General features: G+C 34.8%; 1 protein-coding gene across 5 annotated transcripts in view; it reads right to left on the bottom strand.

Annotated features, from left to right (window-relative positions):
* Positions 1-12,952, bottom strand: part of LOC149788604 (histone deacetylase 11-like) — a 64,756-nt gene that overhangs the window by 31,706 nt on the left and 20,098 nt on the right. For 4 of the 5 annotated variants that reach the window (XM_089974666.1, XM_089974667.1, XM_089974664.1 and 1 more), the window contains one exon: positions 8,789-8,824. The exons of the other annotated variant lie outside the window; for it this stretch is intronic. In XM_089974666.1, coding sequence (XP_089830792.1) covers positions 8,789-8,824 — 36 coding nt within the window. The remainder of the gene's footprint in view (positions 1-8,788; positions 8,825-12,952) is intronic. 5 annotated transcript variants of the gene reach the window in all.

The following is a 12,952-nucleotide window of genomic DNA, read 5'->3' as shown; positions in this document are numbered from 1 at the left end:
TATCTAGAAGTGACAAGTAAATATCATGCCTGACAATTATCAAGAAGTGACAAGTAAATATCATGCCTGAAAATTATCTAGAAGTGACAAGTAAATATCATGCCTGACAATTATCTAGAAGTGACAAGCAAATATCAGGCCAGACAATTATCTAGAAGTGGCAAGTAAATATCAGGCCAGACAATTATCTAGAAGTGACAAACAAATATCAGGCCAGACAATTATCTAGAAGTGACAATTAAATATCATGCCTGACAATTATCTAGAAGTGACAAGCAAATATTAGGCCAGACAATTATCTAGAAGTGACAAGTAAATATCATGCCTGACAATTATCTAGAAGTGACAAGTAAATATCAGGCCTGACAATCATCTAGAAGTGGCAAGCAAATATCAGGCCAGATAATTATATAGTAGTGGTCTGTAATTGTCAAGCTTCACAATTATCTGGTATCTGACAGTAAATATCAGGTGTGGCAATTATTTGGTATTTGCCTGTAAATATATGGTAATTATCTAGTTGCAGCCTGTAAAAATTAGGCCTTGGAATTATCTAGTCATGACCTGTAGATTTAAGGCTTGAAAATTACCTGCTAGCAGCCTGTAAATATTCGGTGTAGCACTTATCTATCAGCATTGTGTAAATATCAGGCTTTTGACTGGTTGACAAAAAATAGTTATTTCATTTAATACATTTTGAAAAATTATATTTAGAAATGTGAAATTTCACTGCATGAAGCACTAAAGACAGTAGGGACAGAGAGACTGCTTATCATTTAATTTTGAAAACAAATTCCAATTCTTATTATATATGAAGGCAAGATTTTCATCTTGTATTATATGTATGTTGTTTTGCTTCAAACCTTGTGGTATAATATCAATAAATGTACTAAGAGTTTTAATGTGAACTTGGCCTTAACTTTTAAAACTTCTGTTTCTGTTCCAGTAAATCCCAACACACCTACACTGACCAAGAGAGGAAGACTGAAATCACTTACACAAATGTACAAAACATGGAAACATATTTAACATTTAATGATGAATACCACTATAAGGAAACAGGTCTAGAAATTGGGGACAGAATACCACTATAAGTAACAGGTCTAGAAATTGGGGACATATCTAAACTGGTCATTCTATTACAACACAGACTGGTTCTATAAACATGCTTTACTTCTGGTAACACATTCTTAACAACAGAATCAGGTTTATACTAAGATATTTGGAACATATCAATTCCAACAGCTTCTTATTTCAATGCTATCCCTAAACTCATGATTACCAAATACAGTGATACCCATCTTGCAAGACCCCTCCCAATAGGGGCTAGATCACTGGCCACCTTGCCTAAAAACTAAATACCATATTTTCCAAATCTGATTCCCCAAAATTAGATACATATTTCTAAAAGACCTCATTTTTCACTGCAGACAGGTTAAACGCATGAGAGGAAATACTGTACAGGGGAAATACTGTACTTAAAGTAAACCATTTAAAACCCACGTAATAAAGCAACATTTGGGACTGGCGAAAACTGGTTGTGACATGAAGGTGGATGTTATATGAAGGTTAATTTTAAACCGAATTAATTTATAATACTGGGTTTTTTGAAAAATGTAATTCTAATATAAGGCAACTGTTTCAAAGAGGTTGTCGATGGGCATGGCCATTGCAAGTTTGCTCTTGACAAAACAGCACGTCTGGCAATCATGGCCTTTGGTACCCTGAGACTCACAAAAATACCACAGACTCCATGAATTAGCATCCCAGTCACCTGTATCATCCAAATATTACCCCATGTGCCTTTTTTTAATGAGTTGGTCATGCATATTGTACTCAAAAACTTTTAGGGTTAATCAAGACTGCACTGTATCTTACTAAAAACAGAAACACATTTCTGGAGAATATTTTTAATTACTAGTACTTAACACCTAACGTAGTACTGTATGACAAATTGGCTCATCTCAGCCTTAAATATATAAATATAGGAGGGCTACAAAAATATGTTATGTATCCAGTGTTAGCAGCTTTTCATGTTGCCTTTGAATGATTAGTTTTATCATAGAGTGCACGAACACCAGTAAATGTACAAATGCTACCTTTCAACTAAGCACAAACTAAACAACAAAATATCTATTAAATTCATTTTTTTAAATGTGTTTCCTTCAGGTTTATACAGGAGGCAAGGCATTGCTTGAAAAAGGACAGCCTCAAAATGAAACAAGGTTTTATTACATCTAAGAAAACCGTTATCATATTGCAGTACAGATAGTAATACTCTGCATGTATGAAATGACACTATAAGCGAACAATATTTTCTCTAAAACAATGCACAAGGTTACTGACACATATAAGCAAAACTGAGACAACTTTTCATCATGCCTGATATTAAAAGTGTAATACAAAACAAGATATGTTTTCTTCACAAAAGACTTGTACAATGTGCAATACTATGCTGGTGCAGCCCTTGTACAGTTTGCAATACTATGTGGGTGCGGCCCTTGTACAGTGTGCAATACTGTGTTGGTGCAGCCCTTGTACAGTGTGCAATACTATGTTGGTGCAGCCCTTGTACAGTGTGCAAAACCATGCAGCTACAGCCACTGCAGTGTGTAAAACCATGCAGCTCAGTCCTTGTGGGGGCGCTCACCAGTTATTATGTACTTTTGAGAGAGTGACGTATGTAAGGTGAAGTTGTTTGCATGTAAAACATGCACAGTGGCGAGAATATTGGCATACCTCTATGCTACTTTAATGTAATGTGGCTGACATTTCTTTGGATATTGTACTTTTGGAAACTAACTAACTAATATGACTGCTCCCTTGTTCTCCAAAACTCAGCCTGATTTTGTCTAAAGCACACTATTCTTAGCAGCTATTAAACTAGGGAAAATGAATTTTGCCAGACTAGACAATACCAGCTTCTGAAAGTGCAATGAATGAATTACCAAATATATAAAATGTAAAAAAAAAAGTTACAGGCTCTTTTCGTATACAATTTATCTCTGAAGTTCAGGAAGAGAAAATGACCAAGTGGAGCTAGCACATTTTTGAAAGGTGCACATCTGGAGTAAGGCCAAGCTGTATACTCTATAACCCATATTACACCCATCAATCATACATCAAAATAAAGGGAAATAAAGACTCTTTGAACTATACCTAAGATATACAATGTCATTTTTAAATAGCCAGTATAACCAGTGAGGAAAGCCATGGAAATTCTTTTTCTTTAAAATTCTAGCCCTATGCAAAACACGAAACTTTAGAGTGCCACCTGTACAGTGTACAATACCAGGCAGCTACAGCCATCATACAGTGTGCAATACCATGCAGCTACAGCTCTTGTACAGTGTGCAAAACCATGCAGCTACAGCCCTTATACAGTGTGCAATACCAAACAGCTACAGCAATTGTACAGTGTGCAATACCATGCAGCTACAGCCCTTGTACAGTATGCAATACCATGCATCTTGCAAAAAATAAGCAACTCTTTTTCCTTTATTTAAATCTGTACATCATGTTTTGGCAGTAAATCTATGACTTCTGAAGGTAAAGCACTAAGTATGTGCAGTACTGCATTTAGTGAGCTGAAGAGTTTGGCAGGTGCTCAAATCAAACTGCACATGGCAACATAAAATATGCATACATTCGCAAGTTCTTATTACCAATTGTTACCAAATGTAAAGTACTTTTTTCTACAGCTGGTTTTCTGCTTTCTGTTTTGACAGATGGAATATTCACGTGAGGAACAGCGTATATGGCCATAACAAGTGTTTCCATGTTTACAAGGTAGCTGTGCCAAACTCTGGAGAAAACCTCATTTGCATACAGACGTCACACTAATAATACAGTGTGCTATTGGTATTGTACAGATATTGGAAGGTCATTTTTGTTATCATCAATTACAATAATAGCATTTTCATTACAGTTATCATTCTGGCACAGTATAATTGCAGAATATTTTGTAATTTTTATCAAATAACTTAATTAATTCTTGACCTTAAATAATAATCTGCTCTGATAAGGTCGCTGAATAGATTTTTTTTGGCTGCAAGTCATGTCCTCCTTGGAAGGTACTAATAACTATAAAAATAGGCCACTGTGACCAGCTTTTCAAGTTTCATTTGATTAAACACTTTTGTGCACATTTGAAAGAACAACAAGCAGAAGGTAAATGTAGGTAGAAGTGATGTACATATTCTTTTCAAGCTCCATGAAATATTTTCATTATGTGTCTTTACATTTAGCTCTCCTCCTTAGAAAATGTTGCATGCATCATCATAAAACAACATGCTTGCATTCACCTTTAACACTTATGGAAGAACCAATAACAAATAAATTGGTGTTGCCATGACCTGATTTTCTTGCTACTGCAGCTCAGTAAAGTTTATGGATTATGTACCAGTGTAAGTAGGCAAGGCATAGCATTGAACCAAAATTCCTCCTGGTTCATTTACAGCACAGATCTTTATAATTTTCTTTTATCAATTTTGAGTGTATGTGCGTGTGATTTAGATTTTTAATGTAGCTTTTAAAAAAATTCAGTCATATCACTAGGATGTCTGCAGTGAGACAGTTTATAGTGAAGTCTAGCACTGAGGCATCATGCTGCAGACATGTAGCATGACGTCCCACCCAGTCACAATATCATGACACCAGGCCAACCAGTTTTAACACTACCCTCTTAATGCTGAGCACCTAGCGAGGCAGCTGTTAGCACCATTTTTGTAAGTCTTTGGTATGACTCTGCCAGGGATCGAACCCATGACCTCCTGCATCCGAGACGGATGCTCTAACCACTACGCCACCGGAGCAGTCAATTTTGAGCATAAAAGAAGACAAATATCTGTAATTTACATTGATTTCATTAAAGGTAGACACAGTAACAACTGTTTCATGTAATTTCATTTGCATCCTCTTTTGGTACCAATGTTATTCTTGTTATTGTCTAAATAATGTGAATAAAATGTCAATTTTACACTTAAAGTTGTTGTTGTTATTGTTGTGGGGTTTAACACCATTTTTCAGCACATGATAGGCTATACATGGCGGCCAGTATTAATGGTGGAGGAAGAACCCGGGAAAACCCTTGAAAGAACCACCAACCCACGAGAAGCTACTGGCAAGCTTTCTCACATACCCACATTGGCCGAATTCAAGACTCAAACTCACGCAGACAGAGGTGATACGACACTGATCTGTAATGGAGAGCACTTTACACCACTCTGCCACTCGGGGCCGCTTACACTTACAGTAAAACCTGCCTTAAAGGATACCTCACTATAAAGAACACTCTCAGGAATCACCCAAAATTATTTTATAAAGGTGTTGGCATTCAAAGGAAATCTGTCTAACTTGGGACAGTATATATATATATATACATACACACACAGTGGTACCTCAGGTTACGAACTTAATTCGTTCCAGAACTCAGTTCGTAACCCGAAACGTTCGTAACCCGAAACATTGAAATCAATGAAATAGAGACAATCCGTTTCAAGATGAAAGAATCGTTCTTTTTTATTAACATCCGGTCGTTTACCTGACAAAACACAAAAATACGTGTACTTCATGTATTAAATAAAGAGAAAGAAAACAACCAAATAAATTAAATGTAAAATAAAAAAAGATTTAGTTCATCTTTCTTACCAAGAAAATGATCATGGGAAATTTGTCACTTTGTTTGCTATTCTGAATCATTAGTTTCAGGAGTTTCTTGTCGATGTTTCTTGGCGGCCAACTGGGAATCTTTCTGCACCAAGAAACTATCAAGGGAAATTTGTCGCTTCCTTTGCTGGAGAATCTTTCTGAAGTGGGCCATCGCGTTATCATTCATCAGGTTTACTGCCCTGTTAGCAACAAGTTTGTTTGGATGATGAATCACAATGAAGTCTTCAACGTCTGCCCACTTGCTGCAAATTTCTTTAATCCTGGCAGTTGAAACGGTCACTGGCTCCTCATCATCGGATGACTGCTCCTCCTTTAATGTCTTTAGCTGTTCATTCTGAAGATCCACAAGCTCATCTGTAGTGAGCTCTCCACTGTGAACCTCAATCAGCTCCTCCAAGTCGTTGCCATCGACTTCCAGACCCATTTTTTTGCCCAAAGACACAATCTCATCCACTACAGCTGTTGCGTCTGCCTCTAATCCTTCAAACTCTTCTCTCTCTGGTACACATGATGGCCAAACTTTCTTCCAGGCAGACTTCAAGGTACGGGTGGAGACATCATTCCAGGCCTTGTCAATGAGGTTGATGCAGTGGAGGATGTTGAAGTGGTCTTTCCAGTAATCTCTCAGAGTCAATTCGGTGTCATTAGTGACCTGAAAACACCTTGAGAAGAGCTCCTTTGTGTACAGTTTCTTGAAGTTGGAGATCACTTGCTGGTCCATGGGTTGAAGCAGAGGAGTGGTGTTGGGAGTTAGTACTGCGTGGCCTTCGTTTGTACTGTACGCGATCGTTTGTCTCCAATGTTAAACCTTGCTCTCTCTCTCTCTCTCTCTCTCGCCTTTGTTTGTAACCCGAGGCACTGTTCGTTACCCGAGACAAAAATTTTTCGAAGTTGTTGTTCGTAACCCGAATTGTTCGTGACCTGAGACATTCGTAACCCGAGGTACCACTGTATATATATATATATATATATATATATATATATATATATATATATATATATATATATATATATATATATTTTTGATTATAAGTCATTTGTAACTCAAACTTTTACTGAAAATTTTTATTTATGCAGAGTGGCTGTTGTATTATAGGTGCAAAATGCAAACAATAGGGGTAATATTGGAAACTCCAGATATTTGCAGTGCACAAGGATACTGTCAATTCAAATATTTTTATATTTTCATGCTGCTTTTCCCATTTAGAAATGTGTATCTTGAATGCACTGGGTTTTGTTTCTCCATTTTATGGTGGTATTCATTACACAATACTTTTATCTATAGTTATCTGGATTTTAATAATTTGAAAATATTACAATTAAATACTACCCACCACAAAGTGAAATGTCTGTGCATGATGTTTACCATAAGTATATTGCTTCTGTTTTCTTTCAAGTTGTAACATCCTGTATATATATATTAATGGTTGTGGGGTTTTTTTTGTATGAACAGTGTTAGTTGCAATAAAAGTTTTGATTTAGTTTCTAATTTTTTTATAAGTGAGAGTTTATTCGCATGTGATATTTCTGAAGTCTTCTGCCAGTGCATAAGGCCTGATAAGCCTTGGCTTGTAAATGCAACACTCACTTTGTTTAAGCTGACAACCCTTTTGATCAAGCCAAGAATTTAGTACACACACTTGTTCAGTGCCAAGTAGAGTTCTACATCTTCCAGTGAATATTTGACCTTAGCCCCATAGCTTGTATAAGTGGCACCCTCCTTGGTTTCACACGTGACAACCATTTGATCAATCCACAAGTCTGATACTTGCTCACTGAGAAGTAACTGATGCTCGTTATTTGAACTCCCTGTGATCTTGCCACACAACTGACATCTATACAGTTGTAGCCTTGAATAGATTTCACAGACTGCATTATCCAAGTGATAATTACAGAGCCCAAGCTCTTTCTCTATATAAGCACCTGCATATGACAGCAAAACTGAGGAAATGAGATGCCAATATTTACAATCACTAGATGACCATTCATAATGACTTGATAACGATGGCGGATTTCAGAACTTTATCAGACAATGAGGATGTATACTTGGATTGTGTACCAGATGACATCAGACTGACATTTATAGGATTCTATGAATCACAAAAATGTGAACTAAGCTTTCATTAAGACATGTGGAATTAACATATTACAGGATACTGTGACTCACATCCTTCAGTCCTATGTTTATACTGGTATGTGACCTACAACTGAATTCACTGATTGGTCATGTAAATAAATGAATAAAGTCAAGCATTATGGATTCTGATGGATACTAATATTAAGTTGTCAATTTATTTGTGACATATTCCACTCAATAATACAAATGTATTTTACACCCATTTTGTTGTTATTTTATCTCTCCAATCAGGCTTGTTTATTTCACCACTCTGACTCAGTGTCAAGTCACCCCTTCAGACAGATCTGACTTTCAAAATATACCCCAACTTATATGAGAAATCTGTTTTTGTAGCCCTAATAAAAGGGGGGATCAGCTTATAAGAATATATATATATATATATATATATATATATATATATATATATATATATATATATATATATATATATATATATATATATATATATACATACATACATATATATATGTATATATATATAATACACAAATACACACTCATTTTGTTTTAATCAAGAACACTGTTATAAAAATAAACCTGTGAAATTCTCAAACATAGATGATTTCACTGTGCACTTGTGCTTATATGAATGATCTTATTAAATACATATTAATACTATTAAACATTGATATTCAAGTAGAAGTTTTCTCAAAGATGATAAAACACTGAAGTGCATCTAAAACTTCCTTGATGTAAAGAACACATGTCTAAAAATGACAAATCTTTCCTACCTCTTCAATGTCCTTGATAAATAATATCACTGTATATCTCATTTTCAGAACTCACAACCCATAAATAACATTAATGTAATTAGAAAATGAAGAAAAAACAATTGCCTGAAACCAGACCAACAAGAAATGAGAAAAATCTCTGCAAAAAGACAGCACAGTAAGTTTATCAGTAACTGTGAAAACCTGATTCTGCTGTTGAAGAGGGCAGATGTCTATCAAAAATGTTAGGGAATAATGCTAGACAAAATACCTCTTTAAGCACAGTCCGTTCCAAAATGCTTGTGAGCTGAATACAAGAGATTAGTATAGAAATGAGATATAAAACAAATGACTGAGATTAAATTTTTTTAAATGTCAGTTGTCAGAATAAATTGTGTGGTATTACATGCTATACACCTGGGTACCAAAAACTGGTAAATACAAATTACCAGAAAAGGTTCTATGAATACAAACACTAAACATTGGGCACTACTCACTAGTAAAACTACATAAAGTTAGCCTGTCTATAATGGACAGTCAATGAACCATCAAAGCTAGTCTGATAAAAACAGGTGTAATTTATTTAGAGGTTAAATATTTAAGGATATGAAGACAATGGATTCCTAAATGTTGTCCATATTGGGAAGCTGTCATTTATACAAAGGTTTTTGCTAAAAAAATTCACTGTAATGGAAGCCCTGACCAATGGAAAATAATGTTGATCTAGCGTTATTATATGTAAAGCTAGAAAAAAATCAAGCTTGCAATCAATCAATAAGTAAAAGAAAATTAGGAAATTCAGCATGGTGTTAGCTGAACCAGAGTAACTTACTCATGTTTAATTAAAATGCCAACTTAAAAATGATGGTGGTTCAGTATTCATTTTTATTCATCATGCAAATGGAAATCATACTTTTGCCAAAACATTTTATTCTGAAAATATAATCATGTTTATAGCATATGCAATGACTCTATAAGATGCATTCAGATTGGTTCCAATCACATGATTCAGAAAACTATAATAATTAGTTCATAATAATACCAGAAAAGCACTTCTTGTGTATTCATGTGCCCTTTTTGTGTTCAAGATATCCATACTCGTTTTGCGTTTACCCCAGTCAATTGGTCAAGGAGGGACTGAACGTATGTATAGCACAGTTCCTATTTGCCTATCAAAATGTGTATTGTTTCTCTTAATGTCGTGTTTGCCAATCAAAATGTGTATTGTTTCTCTTAGTGTCATGTTTGCCAATCAAAATGTGTATTGTTTCTCTTTATGTCCTGTTTGCTTATCAAAATGTGTATTGTTTCTCTTTATGTCCTGTTTGCTTATCAAAATGTGTATTGTTTCTCTTAGTGTCATGTTTGCCAATCAAAATGTGTATTGTTTCTCTTTATGTCCTGTTTGTCTATCAAAATGTGTATTATTTCTCTTTATGTCCTGTTTGCCAATCAAAATGTGTATTGTTTCTCTTTATGTCCTGTTTGCCTATCAAAATGTGTATCATTTCTCTTTATGTCGTGTTTGCCTATCAAAATGTGTATTGTTTCTCTTAATGTTAAGTTTGCCAATCAAAATATGTATTGTTTCCCTTAATGTCGTGTTTGCCTATCAAAATGTGTATTGTTTCTCTTAATGTCGTGTTTGCCTATCAAAATGTGTATTGTTTCTCTTAATGTTGTTTGCCTATCAAAATGTGTATTGTTTCTCTTAATGTTGTGTTTGCCTATCAAAATGTGTATTGTTTCTCTTAATGTCGTGTTTGCCTATCAAAATGTGTATTGTTTCTCTTAATGTCCTGTTTGCCTATTAAAATGTGTATTGTTTCTCTTTATGTCCTGTTTGCCTATCAAAATGTGTATTGTTTCTCTTTATGTCCTGTTTGCCAATCAAAATGTGTATTGTTTCTCTTAATGTTAAGTTTGCCAATCAAAATGTGTATTGTTTCCCTTATTATCCTGTTTGCCAATCAAAATGTGTATTGTTTCTCTTAATGTCACGTTTGCCTATCAAAATGTGTATTGTTTCTCTTAATGTCCTCTTTGCCTATTAAAATGTGTATTCTCTTTATGTCCTGTTTGCCTATCAAAATATGTATTGTTTCTCTTAATGTCCTGTTTGTATATCAAATGTGTATTGTTTCTCTTACTGTCATATTACTGCATGTATCTCCAAACGATACAAATAAAGTCTAATTCTGCATGATCAAATAGGTATACCCCCTTCCAATTTCTCAAATAGGTATATAGGTATACCCCCTTCCAATTTCTCAAACAGGTATACCCCCTTCCAATTTCTGAGGAAAAAATATCTACCAAATAAAAACTGATAGCTACAAACCTTGATAAGATGAGAGCTCAGTTAATGGAGCTGGTTTCAATTTCATTTAGAAGTATGACCTATAGCTGACAATGGTAAACACAGAAATTCCTGTAAAAATGTTATTTTATAATGTCACTAAGTAGTACTTGTTTTATCAAAATGATAACCTAATACAAGTCACACGCATAATACCTTGCAAAAATATTAACCACAGTGACTAGTCAAGATGGTGCTGATTTGAACTGGATTTTATGTTTATGTGGGCCATCATTTTCTACAAGTTGCACTTATAACCAAGTTTATTCAGCTGCTCAAAATAACTGAGCACATGTTTTGTCATGCTTTGTAGTTATCATTTTACTTTTGATGAAGTAGTGTTTCAAAAAACTGGAATGAGATTCCCACCCAAATACAGAGAAACAGACTTTTGTAAATACTGAATGAACATTACTAGGAAAATCTGTACACAGCTGGGATACATATCTTAAATATACATTTATGTCAGGTAATACTTTCCAATATACACTTGTGCCAGGTGATACTTTCCGATATACACTTATGTCAGGTGACTCTTTCCAATATAAACTTCCAGTATACAATATATACCACATACAGACAAACTGTTGTAAATACAGAATGTATATTACTAGGAAAATCTGTACACAGCTGGAATAATTAGCATATGTTACTATACATTTAAGTCAAGTGATACTTTCCAATATACCCTTATGCCAGGTAATATTTTCCAATATAACCTTATGCCAGGTCATACTTTCCAATATGCCAGGTCATACTTTCCAATATACCCTTATGCCAGGTGATATTTTCCAATATAACCTTATGCCAGGTCATACTTTCCAATATATCCTTATGCCAGGTCATACTTTCCAATATACCCTTATGCCAGGTGATATTTTCCAATATAACCTTATGCCAGGTCATACTTTCCAATATACCCTTATGCCAGGTCATACTTTTCAATATACCTTATGCCATGTCATACTTTCCAATATACCCTTATGCCAGGTCATACTTTCCAATATACCCTTATGCCAGGTGATACTTTCCAATATACCCTAATGCCAGGTCATACTTTCCAATATACCCTTATGCCAGGTCATACTTTCCAATATACCTTATGCCAGGTCATACTTTCCAATATACCCTAATGCCAGGTCATACTTTCCAATATACCATATGCCAGGTCATACTTTCCAATATACTCTTATGCCAGGTCATACTTTCCAATATACCCTTATGCCAGGTCATACTTTTCAATATACCTTATGCCATGTCATACTTTCCAATATACCCTAATGCCAGGTCATACTTTCCAATATACCTAATGCCAGGTCATACTTTCCAATATACCCTTATGCCAGGTCATACTTTCCAATATACCTTATGCCATGTCATACTTTCCAATATACCCTTATGCCAGGTCATACTTTTCAATATACCTTATGCCATGTCATACTTTCCAATATACCTTAATACCAGGTCATACTTTCCAATATACCTTATGCCAGGTCATACTTTCTAATATACCCTTATGCCAGGTCATACTTTCCAATATACCTTATGACAGGTCATACTTTCCAATATACCCTAATGCCAGGTCATACTTTCCAATATACCATATGCCAGGTCATACTTTCCAATATACCCTTATGCCAGGTCGTCTAATACTTTCCAATACATGTCAGGTGATGCTTTCCAATTAAACATGATTATTTCATCTCCTTCAAAACTAACTGAAAATAATATGAAAACCAAGACATGGGAAAATATGGCATGCATAGTTTTAGTCAAATAAAATTTAGTTTCCTAAGACCTACATTCAGGTGGCATTCTGATTACCCAAGTATGTAACTCTCATTAGAATTTGAGTAATGGAAATACAAATTTATCATGGTAGTAATGTATACATAATGTGAAAGCAGAACACCATGCTAACTTTTATGATGGGAAGAATATGACTGAAGAATTGTAATTACTTATGAATGTATGAAAAGCTACCACAACAGACAACTTTTTGCCAAACGTTATAACAAAACAGGCAAAAATTACATGAAATAGAGCAATTTTAAAGCCATCGGTGGTGTTATGATA

The sequence above is a fragment of the Sinohyriopsis cumingii genome, chromosome 11, assembly GCF_028554795.1.
Source record: "Sinohyriopsis cumingii isolate HCF-2022 chromosome 11, ASM2855479v2, whole genome shotgun sequence".
NCBI lineage: Eukaryota > Metazoa > Mollusca > Bivalvia > Unionida > Unionidae > Sinohyriopsis > Sinohyriopsis cumingii.
The sequence above is the reverse complement of the archived record's forward strand: the minus strand, read 5'-3'. Positions and strand labels throughout refer to the sequence as shown.